At 39.9% G+C, this 23,983-nt stretch overlaps 1 protein-coding gene across 5 annotated transcripts in view; it reads left to right on the forward strand.

The window, feature by feature from the left end:
• Positions 1-23,983, forward strand: part of ROBO1 (roundabout guidance receptor 1) — a gene marked incomplete at its 5' end in the record, with an annotated part of 1,547,889 nt that overhangs the window by 1,429,898 nt on the left and 94,008 nt on the right. For all 5 annotated transcript variants that reach the window (XM_082246143.1, XM_082246142.1, XM_082246140.1 and 2 more), the window contains 6 exons: positions 230-398; positions 479-645; positions 6,025-6,146; positions 11,720-11,951; positions 15,783-15,904; positions 21,068-21,239. In XM_082246143.1, coding sequence (XP_082102269.1) covers positions 230-398; positions 479-645; positions 6,025-6,146; positions 11,720-11,951; positions 15,783-15,904; positions 21,068-21,239 — 984 coding nt within the window. The remainder of the gene's footprint in view (positions 1-229; positions 399-478; positions 646-6,024; positions 6,147-11,719; positions 11,952-15,782; positions 15,905-21,067; positions 21,240-23,983) is intronic.

Consider the following 23,983-nt stretch of genomic DNA (forward strand, 5'->3'; position numbering starts at 1 on the left):
ATATGTTACTGGAACAAAGCCCTACCTCTTGTGAAAAAAAAAGAACAAGATCACATTTGGCTTAGACTAAAAAATAAAGGACAGCAAAAAGAACAGATGATGTTAACAATGCCTTATCTTGTATAGCAGAAAACATCTGTAATGAAGAAGGATAAAATACCAATTATGGTTAAATACATTATACATTTTTTGACATTTTGGTAATTTCAAGCTTTGCTTTCTTTACTAGAATTCGGTGTTCCGGTACAACCTCCACGAGCTACTGACCCCAACCTCATCCCAAGTGCCCCCTCCAAACCAGAAGTCACAGATGTCAGCAGGAACACAGTGACCCTTTCTTGGCAACCAAACTTGAATTCTGGTGCAACACCAACGTCATATATCATTGAAGCTTTCAGGTAGGACAGAAGATGAATTCACAGCACTGTTGGTCTTTTTATTTGCTCCTTGCTATATGGGATTGCTTTTCTCATTTCAGTCATGCATCTGGAAGCAGCTGGCAGACAGTGGCAGAAAATGTCAGGACTGAAAAGTTTGCTGTTAAGGGGCTAAAGCCCACTGCAATCTACCTCTTCCTTGTGAGGGCAGCGAATGCCTATGGACTGAGTGATCCAAGTCCAATATCGGATCCTGTAAAAACACAAGGTAAGCTACAGTAAAGTAGGCCATAGATTATGCCATTTTCTTTCCTGCAACCACAGGTCAGTCAGTGTTAAAGGTGGAATCCCACCTGTGGCACTATTGTGTTCTCCCAGTGGGGTGGCACAGGAAGATGTTCCTGCCAGGAGAACACGGGGGGTTAGTTACTAAAACTGCATGGTGCAAAATCTGGTGCAGCTCTACTGCAAAGAAACCAGCAATCAGGTTTTATTTTCAAAGCTTAATTGAACAAGCTTAAGTTTGAAGCTGATTGGCTATCATGCACAGCTGCACCAGATTCTGAGTGCACCAATTTTAGTAAATTTCCCCTACAGTGATTACTGCTAGTGGCTATAGCCACTGGCAGTAATTGCATGCAAAAAGTCCAACATGCTGGTTGTACCCAAGTTGATCGATATATTAACTTGGGAACAATCAGCATGCCCATAGATGGATCAAATCTGGGTGATCCTTGCTAAACCGGCCAATATTTGATCCCTCTATAACCGCCACAACAATTCATAAGGGTAGATACCTGTAAGACATGGTCTTATTTAAACTTTAACCCTTATGGCGGGTAGGAAGTAGAAAGTCTACAGGTACCTTCACCTCCAGCCATACACATCTCAATGTTTCCCCCCCCCCCCCCAATCATCTCAATTTAATGCTCTAAACTTTCCTATTTAACAGAGGCTCCCACTGAGGAAGCACAAGTAAAATACCAGCACTAACCGAAAGTATTTTAAAAGAAAGCAAGAAGCTGCTTTGTTTACAGCAGGCAAATATGGTGATCTATGCAATGACCTGAAGTCATGAGATCAGAGATGTAGTCCACGAACAACCAATAAAAAATAATTTCTCAAAGTATATGACCTAAGCAAGCAGAAATCTGCTAGCTATAAATGACTGACTTTTGAACATTACCATTGATTGCAAACGAATCCCAATTGGTATAAAGTGAGTGTGACAGGTTTACGTAAACCTTTTACAGGACATAAAGCTGAACTCCATGCAAACAACTAAATACACAGATAAAATACATATAAGGCAGCTGCTTGAACTCAAAAATATTCTACCTATCCAATTTTGATTTACACAGCTCTCACACAGTGCAGCCTTGATGGACCCAACAGGAGACCTGATTATTCTGCTAAATTTAGGTTACACTTATGTGCCTTGCCCCTCTTCCAGCCTTCAATTGGAGAGTGCATGGAGAAGCAACTTTCTACCATCACGCTCCACCTCAGCACGTGAGCACTGCAGCACAGCTCACTGAGTAGTAAATAAAATAATAAACAAATAAATTATATATATATATATATATATATATATATATATATATATATATACACCATAATGTCAAAAATATTGGGACACCTACCTTTACACAAATGCACTTTATGGCATCTCAGTCTTATTGTCCATTTGGACAATTTCATGCTCCCAAATTTGCGGGAGTAACCTAGTGATTGGCTCTTCTTGTCCCAACATGACTGCGCATTAGTGCACAAATCAAGATTTGTAAAGACATGGATGAGCAAGTTTGGGGTGGAGGAACTTGACTAGCCTGCACAGTCCTGACCTTAACCTGATAGAACACCTTTGGGATGAATTGAAGCGGAGACTGCAAGCATGGCCTTCTTGTCCAACGTCAGTGCCAGAGCTCACAAATGAGCTTCTGGAAGAATGCTTAAACGTTTCCATAGACACTCCTAAACCTTGTGCACAGCCTTCCCAGAAGAGTTGAAGCTGTTATAGCTGCAAAGGATAGGAAGGGTGATACTTCGGTCATTGCTGCAACTGCTGCAATCATTGATTTATCATTTTTAAGTGGCAGAGACAATTGAGTACTGTCCGTGATACTTTTTTTATTTGCACTAACATACAATATTTCAGGACAAGCTTTCGGGGTATTTCCCCTTCATCAAGATCCAAGCAGTACTCAATCTTGATGAAGGGGACATACCCCGAAAGCTTGTCCTGAAATATTGTATGTTAGTGCAAATAAAAAAAGTATCACGGACAGTACTCAATTGTCTCTGTCGCAAGTGCACTAATACGGCTACAATTACCTCATTTTTAAGTGGCGGTGATTCCCTTCAATGTAGAAGTAATCCTAGCAGCTATAGAGCATAGGTCCACATTGATCGCACCAAACCCATTAGAGTGAGGGAAATAATGTCAGTGCCAGGCCCCCTCTGTAACTCTAAACTGGTAGCTTGTACAAGCTTTTAAATTGTTGCCTTTGGAGATTTTTAGGTATCATAGTTTAGTACCATTCCATGGGCAGACACAATTTTAAAGTGTGACATGTTTGGTACCTATTTACCTGGTGTGACAATATCTTTTATATTTTACCAAACAGTTGGGAATTATATTGTGTTTTTATGCAATAAAATACATTAAAGTTTATGTTTTTCCAAAATGACTTTGTGTAAATTTGAAAAAACTATGCGCGAATATCATGTGACATAAAAAAATGCAACACCCACCATTTTATTCCCTTTTGACTCAGCTTGAAAAAAATAGTATATTGTTTGGTGTTCTAAGTTACTTTCTACATGTAGGAGATGAATGTCAGAATTGGCCAGGACTGGAAGTGTATATAAATATATATGTACTGTATATATATATATATATAAATAAGTGCTTTGTATATTTTATACCTGCCTGGAGTTCAGCTTTAAAAGAAGAAAAGGCCAAAACACTTTGCAAGGCAATAGATTTAAACAATTCCAGCTATTTTGTTTGAGTTGAAGAATTCCTCTAACATAATTCTTAAAAGCGGCATAAACATTTCTAATAATCTGTTTATAGGAGTCTGTAGGAGAACACTGCCAACTACTGTGAATTCACACAAACCATTCTTTTCTACAACTGTTCATGTTCTTCAGCTTTACTAAATTCCCAGAGAGTCTGACCTATTCCGAGGTGTCACAGTGAGATATAAAATTCCTGTTGGCCACACCATGTCTCTGAGCGGGTCAGACAGAGTGCAGCTGGGAGGAATGTCACTGCCTTCTCTCCTCCGTGTCATTTATCCTCATGTACAGCAATACAGATCTGCTCCTGAAGGGATGTTCTTCAATGGTTACTAAGTACACTGGGCCCATTATAGCGAGAAAAGTCTATTGCAGTGAAGAAATCAGGTGTTGTGACTGATAAGAGGAAAGCTCAATTTCTTTCTTCTGCAAAATGTAACTTGAAATTAAATTGAGAAAAAAAATCTGACTGGTTGGAATAGTCAGACTGTAATTTCCCTTTGTGGCATCATTAACATACACACAAGAATATTTTACATCTGTTCAAAAAATATGGAAAGAAGTTGCAGCCCAGTGTTATTCTTTTACTTTTCTGATTCTCCACAAGAAAGTTAGAAGTACTTTTTTTCTTTTCAGATTTAGTCTATCCAAAAACTGACATTTCAAGTTGGTAGATGCTGGAGGGGCTATTATTATTATTATACAGGATTTATATAGTGCAGTACAACATGAGGGCAGACAGTACAATTACAATACAATTGAATACAGGAGAAATCAAAGGGCCCTGCTCATTAGAGCTTACAATCTAAGAGGAAGGGTTTAAGTGATACGAAGGGTAATAACTGTGGGAGATGGGCTGATGGAGAAAATAAATGTACAGTTGTTAGGTAAGGGGAGGATAGGCCTCTCTGAAGAGACGAGTTTTCAGGGATCGTCCAAAAGTGGACAGAGTAGGAGATAGTCAGACAGATTGGGTTAGAGAGTTTCAGAGGATGGAGGAGAAGTCCTGGAGGTGGACATGGGAGAAGGTGACAAGGGAGGTAGAGAGCAGGAGGTCTTGGGAGGAACAAAGAGAATGATTTAGTTGGTATTTTGAGACTAGATTAGTTAGTTAGCTGGGGGGTGAGTTGTGGATGGCTTTGTAAGTTGTTGTTAGTATCTTGAATGTAATTCATTGGGTGAGCGGAAGCCAGTGGAGGGATCTGTAGAGAGGGGTACTAGGCACTGAATGGTTGGTAAGGTGAATGAGTCTGATGGCAGCATTCATAATGGACTTAAGGGGCGATAACCTATGTAAAAGTAAGCCAATGAGAAGGGAGTTGCAGTAATCAAGGTGGGAGATGACCAGGGAGTGAATTAGAAGCTTTGTGGTGTCATTGGTTAGGAAGGGGCAAATTTTGGAGATGTTGCAGACGTTGAGGTAGCAAGCTTTGGACAGTGATTGGATGTGGAGCCAAGAGGATAGTTCAGAGTACAGGATTACACTTAGCACTTTGGCATGTGAGGACGGATTGCTAGAAAGAAAGTTGATATTTAATAGTTGATCGGTTGATTTTGACAGTTGATTTTGGGTTTGGATTTGAGTACCTGCTGCAGCCATCACAAGGGAGTGCCCATTTGGCCATTGAATGTTTACAGAGAATGTAATGGGAACAGCTGGAACATGCAAAAGTGAATGTGAAAACTGAGAACTCCCAGAGAAACAGGAGTTGGGAATTATGACAGGGAGATCCCATTGTTGGAATACCCAAGAGATTGGTTAATAACAAGTCATAGCCCGATCAGCCTACATGACTCTTCCTATTCATTACAGATATTTATATAGTGCTGACAATTTACTAAATGTATAATGTATGTTATACATTGAGATTCACTCTTAATGAGCTTACAATTTAGGATCCCTATCTCACGTGCATACATTTGCATACTAGGTCTACTTTAGACAGAAACCAATTAACCTGTCTTTGGAGGAATGTACAGAGAGAACATGCAGATCCTGGCTGGGAATCAATTGATGCAAGGCAGAAGGGCTAAGCATTAAACCCAAAGTGCTGCCCAACAATTAAAATATCACTTTAGGGTGGACAGATCCTTAAATATGGTCTTGTACATTACATTTTTTGCATTAATCAAATAAACCACCGTGAGTAATCTCTGTCAAAGGAAAGGAAGCCTGTTAAGGTAGTTGCTGTTTTGCCAGTTCTGTCTTATTGACATTCTTCCAAGCAGAGGCCTCATGGAAATTCCACGGCATTAAAGAGCATATGCATTTTGAGGAATTGGCTGAAACGTCTATGGTTCTCTAATGTTTTATGATTATTTAGGGATGATTTGATTAATAATCTTAGTTGGGCTCTATAAGACTGCAATTTTCCTGGTGCTGATTTTCTTGTCTTTTTACATTTGCCCATAGAAAGAAAATAAAAGATGCAGGGTCAGTTTTCATTTCTTGTTTTTAGTTTACTGTTTTCTTTTCTTTTCCTTCATTTTGTTTATCAAGTGTTATATATGTTTATTTTTTTTTTTAATTAATACAGAAAAGCATCCTAGGAGGTCTGATTTAGCATTTTCCTATATAAATACATGATCTGAGCCTTAATCAGTTTTCTCATTTTTATTCCAGATGTCCCTCCTACAGCTCAGGGTGTGGATCATAAACAAGTACAGCGAGAACTAGGAGATGTGGTGTTACACCTGCACAATCCCACCATCCTCTCTTCTTCTTCCATTGAAGTACATTGGACAGTAAGTGGATATGAACACTCACCATACCATCTAACTTCTTCAGACTCCATCCAAATTCAATTCCACACAGCTGAAATAAAAAATGGTTTTTGTTTGGGTAGGCAGTAGATGGGTCCTAAAACGGCTTAAAGTATATCTAAACCCAAGAACAAAAATCTATAGGGGTTGATTTATTAAATGAATATAGACTGTGCAGTTTCACTTATTTTTCCCAGAGCTATGTGAATGTGGTGAAGCTTCACTTTATAAAGAATACCCAATATGGTGCAAGGAAACTGAAAAAAGAACAGTATTTTTGCTTGCACATGATTGGATGATGGAAATCAACAGAGCTTTACCACATTCATCAAGTTATGAGGAAAATGAGTGCAACTGCACAACACAGTCTATTTCCCTTTAGTAAATTAAACATCTTACAAGTCCTTAGATGTGGTCACTAAGGCTGGCCATAGATGGTTCAGTAGGAACTAGCCGAGATTTGAACTATGTACAGTATATTCTGATAATATATATATATATATATATATATATATATATATATATAGGATTGATCAATCAACTTGGGTACAATCAGCCTGCTGGATTATACATGCGATTTATGGCTCCCTCCTGCCCCCTCCCCCTGCCTGCCAGAAGAATACTATGGCTTGGTGAGAGGGATGCACCCATCAACATTGTCTGTGTTGCTGAATAAGAAATTTGGTCCGTCGATGGCCGGCTTTAACTTAGAATTTATCAGGAAGTTATCTTTTGAGAAATGCCACATCATTGTTACTCCCTGTGAGCTGACCTGAAAACATAACACAATGTTATCTTATTTGTGTAAACTACTAATCCCATCAACCCTCTCCCCCAAATAATGGAGAGTGTGACAGAACCGTCCAGCACCCTGCTTTGGTGCTTCCGTCAGTATACAGCTTCCTCCAGTCTGAAACCAGGAACCAGATATTATAGCAGCATATTGCACCCAAAATACTAGACGGGACTAGCTCAGATGCAAATCTGGAACTGTTTACTGAAAACTCAAAAACAATTAATAGTACACCAGATCAGGTGAGCCTAAACACATTATCGTATGCAAAGTACCCACATGGAAGAAAAATATTAATTTAAAATATATTTAAAAAAAAAAAAATTTATTTTTCCCAAATATATTGGAAATATATTTGAAATGCTACAATTTTGGCCGTATTCAATATATTTCTAAAAAAAATTTCCCAAATATATTGGAAATATATTTGAAATGCTACAATTTTGGCCATATTCAATATATTTCTAAAAAATTTTTCCCAAATATATTGGAAATATATTTGAAATGCTACAATTTTGGCCATATTCAATATATTTCTAATTTTTTTTCCCTAAATATATTGGAAATATATTTTTCTTCCATATGGGTAAACCGTATATAGGAATATAACTAACATAACTAAGGAACAACCAACATACACTATATACTAATCCACATCTAGCAACTAATAGCTGACAGTGATATACTTAACCCACAAGCTAATCAACATAAACTTATAACTCACGATAGTTTGCTAACAAGGTGGAATGCACACAATACTAGCAGACAGACAGAAACAGTAGGTGACCCAATTAACAATGGGAGAAAGACACTTAGGAGGCACACTATGGGAGATACCTACTTACAAAAAACACATTATGGCAGGAGACCCCAGTAGTTTGAGCTAATTACATTAACATCTACAGTCATGGCTAATTTGAGGCCTAGAGGCCCTAATATGCATATGGGACCTCCAGTTCACAGAGTCTGTGTGTTTTGGGGAGATATAGACTTGAATCCAAAACAAGACCACTCTAAGTGTCCCCCAGGCACACACCTCCCAAAGAATAGTGTTCCCTTAAAAGCCAGGGCCCGTAGTCCAAAGGGAAGAGAGAGGCCGCCCTGCAGTCCCCTCCAAAAGCCCCTGTCCTGGCTGGGTCTATCACAGAGAGGAACAAAAGCAGACGTGTTTGTAGTCCAATCTAGGTGGCAACCATGGATCCCTCTAAAAATACAGCCAGGAAGTGAACATATCCACCCCAGGAAAGGTGTTATTTGCAGGATTACCAGGTGAGATGATAAAGAAAAAAGGAAACTAATGCGTATTAAATATTTTTATTTTTTATTTTTTTTGGATGTCCTCTTTCAAATTTCAGGAGGTGAAGAGGTTTTTCTATAAATAAACCATATTACAATTTTTTTTTTGTAAGGCCAGCCATAGACAGTTCGAATCTCAGCCAGTTCAGCAGGAACTGGCTGTGCGTCGAACCATGTATGGGCAGGCGAATGTACCAAGTTGATCGATCAATCAACTTGGGTACAACCAGCCTGCTGGATTTACTTTCGATTATCGCTAGTAGCTGCTATAGCCGCAAGCAATAATCATTGTCTTCTCCAAGCGGGAAGAACACAATGTCCAGGCAGGAGGGATTGCCCTGTCAGCACTGTCTGTGTTGATGGGAGAATCATGCAAATTCCACAGGTTGCAGTAAAGAAATTTTCACCTTCTATGGCCTGCCTTAGGCTGGATACACACTATACAACTTTTGTTGTTCAATATCCTTCAGATTTACCTTCAACTATGTAGTACAGGAGCCTGCCTAATTGCATACACATTGAGAGTGTTTAGATTTGGCCTCATATTATATGGTTTTGGTAAATCTAAAGGAAAAAAATGTAAAGAAAATTGTATAGTGTGTATCCAGCCTTAGTCATAGAGTGATTTTCTAAGTGCAGTCATCTATAGTAAACCAATCAGTATCTTTTATCTTTTATTGCTGTGATTGCTCTTAAGAAATGTTACGGCTTCTGCGGGTTACTACACTCTGTTTATCTTTATTGCTGTTTACATAGCCTCAGTCAAAGGGTTTTATACCTCACCTATAGTTTTATACTGTTTCCTCTTGAACTACATAAATTAAACCTAGACAGCTATTTTTTTTTTTTTTTTTTTGGGGGGGGGTTAAAAAGTGGAGGTGGGTTAAAGTGGATCTAAACTCGAGAACAAGCAGAAAAAATATTGATCAGACAAGAGAAAACAGGGTTCGCTGGGGGGAATAGACTGGCTAGCACTGGACCACACTGAGGAAGAATGGGGGGGGGGGGTGGGAGAGGCAGGTAGTCCTGAGATGCACACTTCAGCAGAACTTCAAGGAGAGGGAAGCAGCTCTCTATTAGAAACAAAAAAGAAACAGCAAAAGGTGCTTTTGCAGTAGGTACGTGTGCTCTATTGTCTCAAGGGGAAAAAAAAAACACTTACTAGAAACAGTAGGTGTAAAGGTTTATCACCAGGAGGTGTCCAGGAGGTGTCCAGGGGGCTCTATCCCTTTGAGGAGTCTCCGGGTCAACATTAGCGCTGATATAAAAGATCCTGGGCCAGCCAGCAGCAGAGAGAGCACCTGTAATCCTGCACTTAGAAGTGCCTTTTACTGTTTCTTTTTAATAAATAAGTTGAAGCTTTCCAGTCCTTAGATGTGGTGAGTGCATTTGTTTTCTTTTCTCAAATGTTTTTCCTTTTATTTTAGCCTGGTGCATTCTTGTAGTAAACCACTTCTTGACCTAGGGTGACAGCGCGTACCCCCCTTACTTTAACAAGAAGTAGCGTGGTCACCCAAGGACAGGATTACAAACACCCCCACTCTCTTCTCCATAACATTGAGAGAAGGGGTTCTGTTGTCCTCAGAAATAGCTGGGAACAATGTAACTGAATAGAACATAGCACAGGCAGAGAACACAGGAAGTTACCAGCTGACAGGATTTCTGGCAGGATTAACGGGTATTTCTTGCTGTTGCTGAACACATACTGTATAATAAAATGCTTTAATTAAAACCAGCTGTACATGAAGACTGGCACTTGTTCTAGGGCTTGTACACTCTTCTTTATTGTTTAGTGGGGTGAAAACTTGCTATGAGTACACAATAAACCAGTGTGCATGAGGCCTAATGCCATTCCTGGCTGAAACGCGTTAGCACTGTGTTATCCAGGCTTTTTACCCCACTGAACAATAAAAAAGATTATACAAGCCCCAGGACAAGTGGCGGACTTTATGTACACCTGATTTACAGAGCATACCGGAGCCTTTACTGCAGCACCGCCATCGTCACACAGATATCGGGTCCATTGGAGGTTGAGCACATGAATTTGGATTGGACTTTCAGTAGTATATTTAACAAGTTCATTTTTTGGGTTTACCTACTATATAAAAAATATGTCCCTGTTGAGTTTTCCTCTTAACTTTTTGTTGTGTCACCTAGACAGTAAATGAAGGAAAGTCCCTCCATTGGGTACATAGACAGCAATAGGTACATACAAGAGACAGCAAAAATTCTTATCGGAATGGGGAATAGTTAGAAACTCTGTCATGTTTTTGTTCCTGTCTTTAACCTGTGAGAAAAAAAAGCTGACTGGGGATCTAACCCTTTCCCCACTGTATTTATTTATTTATTTATTTATTTATTAGCAAATTGTCTGCTGTTCTGCTTTAATTCCAATGCTTGCCCAGAGCTTTTACAGCTGCTAATTTTTAGAATCACACACACATCCTTTAGTGCCAGTAGACATTGACTTTAATACTATTCGACCATTACATAAAATAGATAAAGGTCCAGCAACAAGGCAAAATGCAGTTAAAAAATCCACAGAATCTTTATTTGAAATCCTTCAAGAGATAAAAGGGGGGGAATCCAATGCAGAGCAAGGTTGACACATTTTAGCCCCTTCCTTGGCTTTAGCTGTAAATCGTTTATGACTAAGGCCCAGGAAGGGGCTCAAACGCATCAACCTTGCTTTGTATTGGATTACCCTCTTTTACGTCTTGATGGTTTTCAAATTAAGATTCTGTGTATTTTTTTAACTGCATTTTGCGAGACCTTTATCTATTTTGTGTTGTGGATCTGAGTGTACAGCTCTGGTCTAGGCAGAGGTATCTTACTTCCCCCAGATTTATGTTTGTTAATAGGAGTGTAGCACCATCAGGGGAGGACTGGGCCAAGGGGCAGGGGGGAAATTGCCCTCTTGGCCACTCTGATGTCTTGTAAAAAGGCTGCACTGCTTCTGCCACAGACTTGCCAAAAGGATTCCTGGTGAAGAAAAGTAAAAAGTCCCTTCTGCTGACCTACTGAATGTAGATTGAAGGACAGAGTGCAGGCCTGTCCCCCCCCCCCAGCATGGATGGTGTAAATTGTGTCTGAGCAGAGGCCAGTTCCATGCCCCACTGAAGCCCCAACCGAGCTGTCCCAGCTCGCCCCAACCGCCCCCCTACTGGCCTAGTCGGGAACCCAGTTTCAGCCTATGAGTAATGAGTAGATGGTACCTGGAGCAGAGCTTCAGCCTGGAATGGGGGTCAGGAGGAATCTGGAAAGAGGGAGAGGGGGAGTGGGACCGCGTCACTGCACCATGGGCCTCTGGTTTGTACTTGCCCCCTGGGCCAAAACTTGCCAGTCAGCCCCTGAGCACCATACTTTCTTATTTTTGAATAATTTTATTAGAACGTCTAATTTAAATTGCTCTGTGTACTAAAATAATTCAGTGTTAATAAAGAACTAATTTTTCATCTCCCCTTAGGTGGACCAGCAGTCACAGTACATTCAAGGTTACAAGATCCTCTACAGGCCGAGTCCGGAGAACCGCGGAGAGTCAGCCTGGTCAATATTTGAAGTTCGAACCCCGGCCAAAAATAGCGCGGTCATTCCCGAACTTAGGAAAGGCGTAAACTACGAGATTAAAGCCAGGCCATTCTTTAACGAGTTTCAAGGAGCTGACAGCGAAGTGCGATTTGCCAAAACCCTGGAAGAAGGTAGCTCTCCTCTGAGCAATGCTGATTGCTGCCGTAATGTTGTGTTGGTAATGAAAAGCAGATTTTTCTAGGTAGTCATTTTGCTGATTGGAGATAACAGATTTTATAGGGATTCATGATCAGGTATTTCAGCTGTGATTTGTTTACAGGTACGCTGTACAATATTTAACTTAAACAGAAAGATTAGCTTGATTAGCTAGAACATATCCTTAAACTTTGTATGCAGCCAACTTTCAGAGACTGTGTACGAGTGAAAATACATGGCATGGAATGAAGATAATCATTTGCAAATACAGGATAAAGCTTGCGTTTCTTTCTTTTTTCTACTTGCGCTATCAGCAATCTTGTTTTTTTTTTGCACCACTGTTGTGATAAATAAGCTCTAAAATGTACACTCAAGCATCACAAATTGGACAACGTATCACACAAATATGATCATTTAAAATAATGGCTTACTCATGATGGATTGCCAACATATTTTAACAATAAAAAAAATACTATCACCATTCTTATAACACACGGCACGTATGGTATTGTGTGCTACAGTGCTGGTGCAATGCCAGCTGCTGGACATGTGCCTTAGGGTGGCATTCTGAATAAACAGCACAAAAAGGTATGTTCATGCAGAGCATTTAAGGCTTCAATCACATGGGGCATATCAATGTATAGAACCATGCAAGGAGATGCACAGGTGTTCCATGCATCCCTGTGCAGGTAGTCCCATTCATGTCAATTGGGATGTGGCAGTTGCATGGACACAGCAGATTATCCCAATTGACATCTTTGTGAGTGCAGGTGGAAGGCCCTGAATGTAGAAAATACAGGGTTATGCTTCCACATGGAGCATCTGCTGCATCCCTATTGACATGAATGGGACTGCCTGCACAGGAATGCATGGAACACCTGTGCATCCCTGTGTGGGTAAACACAACCCTCTCATGAGTGTATGCATTGATAAGCCCAGTGTGAACAAGGCCTAAACCTGAACTACAGCCAAAAACAGTACTGGGCATTAGCTAGTCACCGACCACGCACCTCTCAGCAGGAATTATAACCATTTTCGGTAGGTGCTAAACGACCCAAGCAACAAAATGGGGCCGCTTTGCAAGCATTGCACATGGTTGCAGGGTTCAATGGGCTAATGCAGGCAGTGAGGAGGAAATACAATGCCTCCTCATCCCCTTTAAAATGCTCAATGAAGAGTGACCCAAACATTGATCGCTCTTCAGAGCCCTGACAGTGAGGAGAGTACTGAACTTCCACCACTGAAACTGAGAGTTGGTACTGGAACACAGTGATCACAATGAGCTGCTTTGCCGGCAGCTCATCAATTTATGACACCTGCTGTATTATTTTTAAAGCTTATCTCTGGGCAGAAAAAAGTTTTCCCATGCAGTGGGGTTGTGCCGGCACTGCACAGGTTATTGCTCATTTTTTGTCTAGGGGAGAGGAAAAGGGAGATATACTTACCTAATCCTCTGATCCTGCACCCCCGTGCTTCAGGAGTCTTGAATAGTGGACTGTTCCTGACGTCATCCCGCCCAGTGCAGGCTCCATAGACCAGAAACAATATACTGCTAGACTGCGGGGGAGTGCCATTTTCTAGTGGAACAAAGAACCAATTGAATATAAGCTTTCTCCAAACCCCGGCCTAGACAAAAGTAGCAGTTGACTCGTGCAGTGCAGGCACAGCCCGACTGCATTGGAAAACTTTTTTTTTTCTTTTTGACTGGAGTTGAGTTTTAGGGAATATAAGGTGTTTTGTGATTATATAAGGTGTTCTGTGATTGGACAAGGAGCACATAAACATCATAATCTCCCCTTATCCAGTCACAGAACGCCTTATATTCCTTAAAAACAATACAAGACATGTCATGAATAGAGGAATTGTGGAGTGAGTGTCTCACTATGATCACAGTGCTTCAGCCCTGACTCTCAGTTTCAGTGGTGGAAGTTTACCACTCTTGTCACTGTCAGGGTGTGCATGAATATAACAGATTTCAGGAATGAAGCAGCAGCAGTGGGTACACATCATTACAGGTATGTGACTACCACCTAATTAATGCTTCAATATTGGTTTTTTTTTCGGCAGTTAGCTGTCAAAAAAAATGGTCAACCTGTACATGGACAATAATGTGTGTTAAAATGTATAGTTGCGAGTCAGTTGGTAAAAATTCTGCAAACAGCAGTGTTGCTGCACTGTGACCAAATCCAGTGGTCATGGATGTGTTTATATAGAAGGAGCATCAGACCAAAGGATTAAAAAGTCCACATTCATTTATTGATATTGTGTTAAAAGACAGCCAACTTGTTTCGAGGTCAAAGGAGGTCCCCCTTCATCAGGGCTACTATAAAACAGAATGAAATGTAAATATAATAATTATTATTATTATACAGGAATAATACAACACGTGTGCAGACAGTACAGTTGCAATACAATTGAATACAGTAGGAATCAGAGGGCCCTGCTTCATAGAGCCTACATTTGTGACTGATTCATGTTTTATTGTAGACCTGATGAAGGGGGAGTTCCTTTGACCCCTGAAATGAGTTAGCTGTCTTTTAACACAACATTAATATCTTAATTTGGGCTTTTTTATCTTTCGGTCTGTTGCTCCTTCTACACATGCATGTCTTTTCCTGGTAACCTGCTGGAGCAAGCACAGCTTAATGTAGCCTTGCCCATTGTGAGCAGCCTTACCTGAGCCATTGGGCCAATTTTTTCCCTCTCACTACCTTGTTTAAAGCGGAGTTCCACCTAAAACAAAAAAAAATTACATAAAAATACCCCCGGGACAGTCATGGCTAGTGCATTCCACAATGGATAGCCTCTGAACTGTCCCAGGTTGCACTTACCTTTTAGAAGAAATACTTACCTTGAAAATGTCTTGTCCAGCGCTGCCATCTCAGGTGTGGGTAGCTGAAGCCAGCGCAATCCTCTTCTGCGTCCCCTTCCTTCCTCTTCGGTCCCACGATGCACTGCATCGGCCCCGCCATCACGTCATCCCTGCACAGCTTCTGGGCATGCCCAGAAGCTGTTCAGCAAGGTATCACGCGCCTGCGCTGGAACTGACGTTGGGGGCGGTGCAGGCGCATTGATTCCTGGGAGCGATGAAGTTCAGCTCCCAGGAATCATTGCAAGCCAGGAAGTGATGATGGCGGCCGTGGCCGCAGAGGGAGTTAGAGGAAGTAAAGTAAGTATATTTTCTTCTAAAACAAGGTAAGTGAAAAAAAAAAAATTGCGATTATCCATTTGTTTTTTAGGTGACCCGGAACAAGAAGATTGACCGAAGTTCAATTTTATGGTGGAACTCCACTTTAAACTCGTATCAAAGTTCCAGTGCCTCTTAGATGCCATTATTTTTATGGATGTATATAAAGCCACAATAGAATGCAGGAAAAACGCACAATGAAAGAACACACATAAAATTCATTATATTGCATAAAACTCCAGAGACATCTTATTAGGTTTCTTGGCTCATATATGATTTAGCTCAGTTTGTGCAATGTATGCATGTGAAATATTGACTTTAGATTGTAAGATCCTTTGGAGCAATATATACAATATGTACAGTACCATCTACCATGTACATTTTCAGCACTATATAAATATCTGTAATAAATAATAAAACACATGCTCTTTAAAACATGAAAACACGATCCGGCCAATGCAGTCATATCAGATATACGTCCCGTATGATTTTCCTTCTTGGGCTTTTGGATGATGGAACAAAAGCTCTGAGCTGCCATATAAGCCTTTTTTATCATATTGCAAGCTGAAACTCCTCTCTAAGCAATAACTTCATTTTATTTGAATGTATTCCTATGCAGCTCCCAGCGCTCCTCCACAGAGTGTCACTATTAAAAAGAGTGAAGGGAATGGAACATCAATTGTAGTCAGCTGGTTGCCTCCTCCTGAAGATAACCAGAATGGATTGGTCCAAGAATACAAGGTGAGACTTTTTTTATGTAGGAAAATCTGTGTTTTGCTTATCAGGCTGTTTAATATGCTGCTACATGTCATACTAACATATGTCATAGCCAATTAAAACATATATAAAGGACTGGTATTAGTGACATTTTACTGGGCTCAGAAATAACACACAATTATAGACCTTGCAAGCTAAACCGATCCATTGAATACATTAAGATTCTGCATATTTATACACAGTGTTTAGCATTAAAAAAAAAAAAAGATATAAACAAGAAGTGTAAATGAAAAGATGCTAATTTTAACCAATGTGAAAGGAATGTAGTATGTTCAGCTCATGGATGTTTGTCTCCATCTAGTGGCTAAAATGTAAAATGCAATCCTTAACATTACTTACAGATTCTTATGTAAACTGATTTTACAGGTATAACACTTAATTGGTTATTAAATAATCTGAATGTAATTGGTTTTGTATTTTGAATTTAATAACTATTAAACTAATATTCATTTCATTTTCAAGCCAGAGAATTTAAACTTTGTTTGAACTTTGGATGTTGCTAAAAAGCAGGCTATTTTAAAGGGCTTTTATTTTATTATACTGCTTATGTCCCTCCAATGGTGACATAAGCAGTAGTTGCTCTCAGTTTTTGATAAGACCTGCTTGGTTTTTAGTGTATCTGCAATCTGGGTATATACTGAAGTAGAGGGTCAGCTACAGAGTGTAGTTGACTTACTAAAGCTGGAGAGTGTAAAATCTGGTGCACCTGTGCACGGTCAGCTTCTAACTTCCAATCAGCTACTAACTTCAACTGGTTCAATTAGGCTTTGATGAAAAAAAAAAAAAAACGTGGAAGCTGATTGGTTTCTATGCAGACCTGCACCAGATTTTGCACTCTTCAGTTTTAGTAAATCATCCCCTAGGTGTTATTGTGTAAAAGGGCTTTGTTTTATGTCTTGATATGCGTTGTTTTAAACTCTTCCCGCTGAAGTGACACATATATACGCCTTCTCAGCGGATGGGCTTTAACACAGAGAGGCTGCATATATGCAGCCTTATGTAAACACTCTTCTGTTCTGAGAACGCTACCCCTGCGTGTTCTTAGCACAGTCACTGGAAGGGACCAGAAAGCTCCAGATGCATACTTGCAGTTGGGAGCATTCCAATCATGTGACCACTGTGATAGTCAATCGTAGCGGTCGAATGTCCGACTCTGCCTCCCGACATTCAAAAGCTCCTAAAGGTCTGGTAGGCGTCAGTGGGAAGGGGGTAAGGCAGCCTGTTCTTTTTGAATAGGCAGCCTATGCATATAAATACACACCTGTGCCATTTTCTGTGCACAGCACAATACAGTACTGAGTGTTCGCACTTGTGCGTTGTGGTGAAGTATAACACAGGTGCAGTGTGCTGTGCATGGAGTGCCATTCAAAATGAATAGCAGTGCAATGCAACCCATATGTACCTATGCATTAACCTACATTACTGCAACAGCAACGGTGTGATGGGGCAACAGTATGTGTTTTTTTTTTTTGGGGGGGAGGAGTGGGTGGGCACTAAGTGTCAAAACATATCTAAACTCAAGACAATATATTGCAGCTTAATAGTACTCTGAATCTCTTAGGATTTTTTTTTAGAATTATTTTTAGTATTGTTTAGGATAAGAACATTTTCTGCAAAAACAGAAAAAAACTGTTGTTTCTGGCAGAAATCATCACTTCCCGTACACCAAACTAACACAATGCACAGCTTTCTCGGCTATCTTCTGAGTACTCTAAACCCCCCCCCCCCCCCCCAATGTAATGTAGATGGGGAGAGTTGTTTGCTGTCCAAATCAAAAAAGAAGCTTAGGGTGACAATGCTGCTTCTCCATACAGTATGATGAGTGAGCGTTGTCACCTTAGGGCAGGAAGTGTATTACCAGCAGGATCAGCAAGTAAAAATAAAGGGAAAGAAATCCAGAAAAGGGAAACTAATGCAGCCACCACATCTAATGGCCGGTAAGCTGCAATATATTACATATTTGCTTTTGGGTTTAGAAATCTTTTAATTAATAAGGCTGCTTTGGTGTAGGGGATGTTTTTTTTAATGGTCATACAGGAGGCTCAGGTTTTTCACTGCACCAAAAACTACTAGTGCCAGATTCCAGGCACCAAGACTAACTGTATGATGAGGTTCTAACCCTTGCATACTGTATCCAAAATAAAAAAGCAGTCATGTATTCAGTAGCATCAGAAGGAAAAAAATATAAACATCACACCCTATTTATTAGTCTTACGGATATCATTCTTGGAAATTCACCAACTAATGTGTCCTTACTTTGTAATGACCTTATGGGTAATTCTTTTAGTATTTATTGTGCTGGTAAGTAATGTTTCCTCATTGCAGCACACTAATTTGTCAGTTAATTTGACAGATGAAGCTAGACTATCCAAAAAACTATATTAAAAAATGGAAACAAAATAAAGTTCTCCATCTAATTTGCAACATGAACATGCTCTACCAAATAAGTAACTCAACCCCTATGAGCCTACTGACCCAATGAAACTTCTGTATTTAATACAATACCAAATACAGTATATGAAAGTGAACATTTGTGAAAACATATAAAGACTAAAAATACATTACTAATGTAAACACTCTAATAAGACATAATAGTATGTACTCTCTAAGGGCCCTTTCACACGGGCGCTCCGTATGTCCGCAAATCATCCTATTTTTTTGCGGGTGATATACGGACATAATGCATGTCAATGGCATTGCGGATGTCAGCGGATGACCATCCGCTAACATCCGATTTTCTTCCTTTCAGTTCTGTTCCGTTTTTTGGAACGGAACAGAACCCTATTTTTCCTCCGTTAAAAAAAACGGAAGGGAAGCAAAATCGGATGTCAGCGGTGTCATCCGCTGACATCTGCAATGCCCATAGACATACAAAAAAAAAAAAAAGGACCGGAGCGGAGCCAAAAAACTGAACGGCCGTGTGAAAGAGCCCTAAGTCTTTCTTAACCTTTTTGCCCCAAAGAAACCCATGAAATTATTTTTAATTCACAGGGAACTCCTAATAAAACCAATTCATAGGGGGTTAATAAGGAAAATGCCCCATATGTCAGTGGTCATTGGGCAGAATATCCCCCCTCCCCCAGAGTGGTGATCAGAATGCCACCCTTATGGACAGCTAAATAGAAAATTGGTTTCATACTGCTAACTCTGCCAACTGGAATTGACCATGGAACTATGCAGATAGCAGGTCAATCAGCCACAGCTTAAGGAACCCCTGGCATCCCTTGGAGGAACCTTAGTTGAGAACTTTAGTTGGAGGAACCCTTGTAGCTGGTGTAATCCTAGTTGAGAACTCTAGTTGGAGGAATCTTAGTTGAGAATCCTAATTAGAGGAACCCAACTTGAGAACCCTAGTAGGAGGAACCCTACTTGAGAACCCTAGTTGTAGAGACCCTACTTGGAGAAACTCTAGCTAGTGAAACCCTAGTTGAGAACCCTAGTTGTAGAGACCCTAGTTGGAGAAACTCTAGCTAGTGAAACCCTAGTTGAGAACCCTAGTTGAAGAAACCCTAGCTGATGGAACTCAGTTAAGAAACCTATTTGGAAGAACCTTAGCTGATAATCCTAATTGGAGGAACCCTAGTTGTATACCCTAGTTAGAGGAACCCTAGCTGCTTTGAAGATAGACCATACATTCCCTCTTTTTGAAGCTTTCTGTTATTTAATATACTGTATGCATTATAGAGTATTGAATTCATCCTCCAATATATATATATTTATATATTACCAAAACTATATCACTGTTGGGGGAGATATTAAAACACAATTGTCATTAGTACACGAGAAGATCCAATTTATAAAACTTCAGAAAGCTCTGATATTTTGTTATACTCTCATAGCTCACCCAAGGAGCTGAAATAACAATTAGTCAAAAGCCAACCTCCCTTCAAACCAGTGAAATAGATTTTGAGAGGTAGGTCATGTGGGCAGCCTTGTGTAAAATGGCATTTACCCCACCAGTTCATTTCAAATGTGAAGGTCCAGTGCTGTGAAGCTCCTCTGTAAATCTCATTTCATTGCTGCTTATGTGGCTGCTGCCTGACTACCCCTTCTTGGAAGTCTGCAGGGGTGTGTGAAGAGATAGATGAAGGTTGCTGGAGATATTCTGAGCTCTATTTTTATCTTGGGGGTGGCCAAGGAAGGTAGAACAATGGACAACGGCTCTCCATATCAACCTCCACCTAAAGTAGAAGCATCAGGATATGGTTTTATACTGAGAAAAGGCTTTTAAATTTCTTGAGTAGCCAAGGTGTAGTTTCATATTAGATCTGGAGAATAAGATACTTTCCAGATCTATTGTGATTATATATTATACACTTCATATTTAGGGGTCTATTAATAAAAAAAAATTGCTGTGCAAATGAATCAGCTTTCACACAAAAGTCACAAATAATACTTGCATTGTAATTATCTTTCACAGGGCGAATTTAACATTCACTCACATTTGATCCTAAAACGAATTATCGTAAGGACATTCGATCAGCAGAGTAATTAGCCTCAGGGTGTAATTTTAAAGTGGCGCATTTCAGAACTATTTGCCACACAGGTCACTGTCAGGAACAAAAGTGTTGCAGATGCTTTATGAATTTGGTGTAACACATTAACCACTTTAAGACCGGAAGGATTTGCCCCCTTAATGACCAGGCCCTATTTTGCGATTCGGCACTGCATTACTTTAACAGACAATTGCGCGGTCGTGCAACACTGTACCCAAACAAAATATACGTCCTTTTTTTCCCATAAATAGAGCTTTCTTTTGGTGGTATTTGGTCACCTGTGTGATTTTTATTTTTTATGTTATAAACAAAAAAACAACAATTTTGAAAAAAAATATATATATTTTTCACTTTCTGCTATATAACAGTCCCCAAAAAAATTTAAAAATCTAATTTTTTTAACATTTTAGGCAATTATACGATCCCCCATAGAGGGCAGCGGGGGCTGAGACACCTCCCTCTCCGCTCTGCAAGCGTCATCCGCCGGCTCAGCTCCTACGGAGGCGGACCGTGTGAAAGAGCCCTTAGTGTAATACTACCACTTATTCAATTGCAAGCAGATCTCTTCCTATGTTGGAGCTATATAAATGATATAATTGAGAAATTATAGCAGATATTGTTTTCTTTCTAGATTTGGTGTCTGGGCAATGAGAGTCGATATCATATCAACAAATCAGTTGAAGGCTCCACCTTATCTGTGGTCATCCCGTACTTAGTTCCTGGCATCAAGTATAGCGTGGAGGTTGCAGCCAGCACAGGAGCGGGGCCAGGGGTGAAAAGTGAGCCACAGTCTATCCAGCTGGGTGAGTTATAGAACAATTCTCAGTGTAATTAAATCTCCTGTTCCATAATCTATATACTTCATACGTGTTTACTGAAAGTGCTTATTGTACAGCAAAAATGTTTTCTCTTAGGGTATATGCTTTCATTATGTTCACATGAAGATTATGTATAAAGGGCTACTGGATTAGTTAGTGTTCTCACGACGCTCATTATGTTTTATAAAATTACACAAATGGTATCATGCATGTAAGTTATAGCATACATCTTTGGGTTTATTATGTTTATACTTTTGCAAGCAATTCTACAAACCACCACCGGAGGGCAGCATCTCCTTAGAAAAGACATTAGTGTGCATGTAGAAATATAACCACATAGAAAAGTGATGGCAGAAAAAGTAGTTCATCGAGGCTGCCCATTTAAAACATTCTGTTTTTTTATTATTTTTTTATTTTGTTAACATTTTTTTTTTGTTTGAGTATAGATCTATGTTTGTCCCAAGCATCTTTGAAGCCATTTGCTGTTGCCTGGCTCACTACCTCTGCAGGAAGTTTATTCCAATCATCAACTACCCTTTTAGTAACATAATGCATTCTAAAATTAGTTTTGACCTTCCCTCCAGTTAGTTTGAGGTCATGTCCCCTTGTTCTTGATTTTGGTTTCATAATAAAAAAAGCAGGCCCCCTTGATGAATTTAAAGGTTTCAATCATGTCTCTCCTTTCCCTTCTTTCCTCAAGACTGTACATATACAGTTTCTGATATGTGTTATCCCCAGACCTTTCCCCTTTTTTGTTACCCTTCTATGAAATCGTTCTATCTTATCAATACCTTTCTGTAAGTGAGGTCTCCAGAACTGGACACAGTAATATAAATGAGGTCTCACTATAGATCTATATAGGGGAATCAGAACCCCCTTCCTGCTGCTGGTGATCCCTCTACTGATACATCCTAGAATTACATTTGCTTTTTTCATTCTGTTTGTATGTCCATCAATGATCCACCTATTTATGGCCTTTTACAAACTTGCTACAATGTGTCATGATTTTTTTTTTTTTTTTTAAGTGGGCCGGGGGATGTGGGGTAACAGTGAAATTTCAAATGTCTCCTAAAGCTACCTTGTGTTATTATTTTTTATGCCTGTCTAAGGATATCTAGGTGATGTAAGTAAAGCAGTAAAGTGTTTTGTGTACTGTGGCCTGGCAGAGTCACATCACTTGGGTACACCTAAACCTTTCCTTCTGATGCGTTTATATAAACAGAAGAATTTTTATGATTCAGTATGCTGTGGACCCTGACACAAATGCAGATGAGCTGCTCAGGTGAGGATCTATAATCAGGTGCAGGTCAGATCCGTAGTCTCCAGCATTATCTTCAAACACAAAGTGATGACCGCACACCGATGTAAGTGAACATGTGAAGTTTATTCACCACTGTAGATCCAAACTGGACATCAAAACATCACGGACAAGGACAAAAGGTTGACGCGTTTCCCATGTTTACACTCACTCATAACTCATTTGTTATGAGTAAGTGAGTGTAAACTCAGGAAACGCGTCAACCTTTTGTCCTTGTCCGTGATGTTTTGATGTCCAGTTTGGATCTACAGTGGTGAATAAACTTCACATGTTCACTTACATCGGTGTGCGGTCATCACTTTGTGTTTGAAGATAATGCTGTGGACCCTAACTATCCTTTGCAAATGATGCAATGTGATCCAAAGATCTCGTCCTCTAGCTGAACATTTCTATGAATTGTGTCCTGAACTTCTTCAGAGTGGACCTTTCATTGATTTTATGTTTGTATAAATACATTCCAGACATATCACAATATACAGCAACAGTATAATTTATTAAAGTTTTATAAATAATTATATTATTTATTATCAATTAAATACATATTAAACATTATTATTCATTAATTAAAAGAGAAGTTTGGGGAAAAAAAAAATAAAAATAAACACATATAATCACCTAGGTGGATGCAGCATTGACCCGCTGTCCCCCTCTGCCTTTATGACTGAAAATCAAGGGATCAAAGACCGCTGATTGCTCAGTTCTATGTCTTCAGTGAGCATAAAGCCGGTGACTGTCAGTCAGCTCTGCCTTGCCAGCGCCCACTAGAGTGCTGAGCTGTGGAGGGAACAGGAGATGATGACTTAGGCTCTCAATGTGACTTTTCCTAGGCTAAGATTATGTCTGCTGCAGGCATAATTCCCTCAATCACCCCTTCCTGGGTGCACTCGACAAAGGGGAGGGACCTGGAGTGCTGGGGGGGGACCCCAGAAAAGGAGGATTGGGGCTGCTCTGAAACCATTGCACAGAGCAGGTAAGTTCTGCTTATCTGCTTTAATTTATTTTTTTTTTTTTTTTATTAAATGAAGGTTTAATGTTACTTTAAGGTGCACTTACTAATTTAAAGTGGAACAGAAGGCAAAAAATGAAAAAGTGAGAACAGGCAGGCTTTTTACTGCAGAAGAGACTTTGCAGAAGTAGCATAGTAGCAATAGCAGTATGCATGGTAGTGATGTCATCCTGTGCTGGCCAATCAAAACAGCTGTTGACCAGCACAGGGGAGAATCCGGGGAGAAGATGCAAGGGAGCTTGTGAACCTTGGACCCTCGGAGCTTAGGTAGAGTATTTGTCTCTTTAGTTCCAGTTAAAGTCTATAGCAAAGATTTACAAAATATTAAAGCATTCTTCACAGTCTGCTAACACCTAGTAAGACTAAAGGCCCGTACACACGTACCGATCGTCGGCATACAAACGT

This window comes from Pelophylax lessonae (assembly GCF_965119305.1).
Source record: "Pelophylax lessonae genome assembly, chromosome: 2".
NCBI classification, from domain to species: Eukaryota; Metazoa; Chordata; class Amphibia; order Anura; family Ranidae; genus Pelophylax; species Pelophylax lessonae.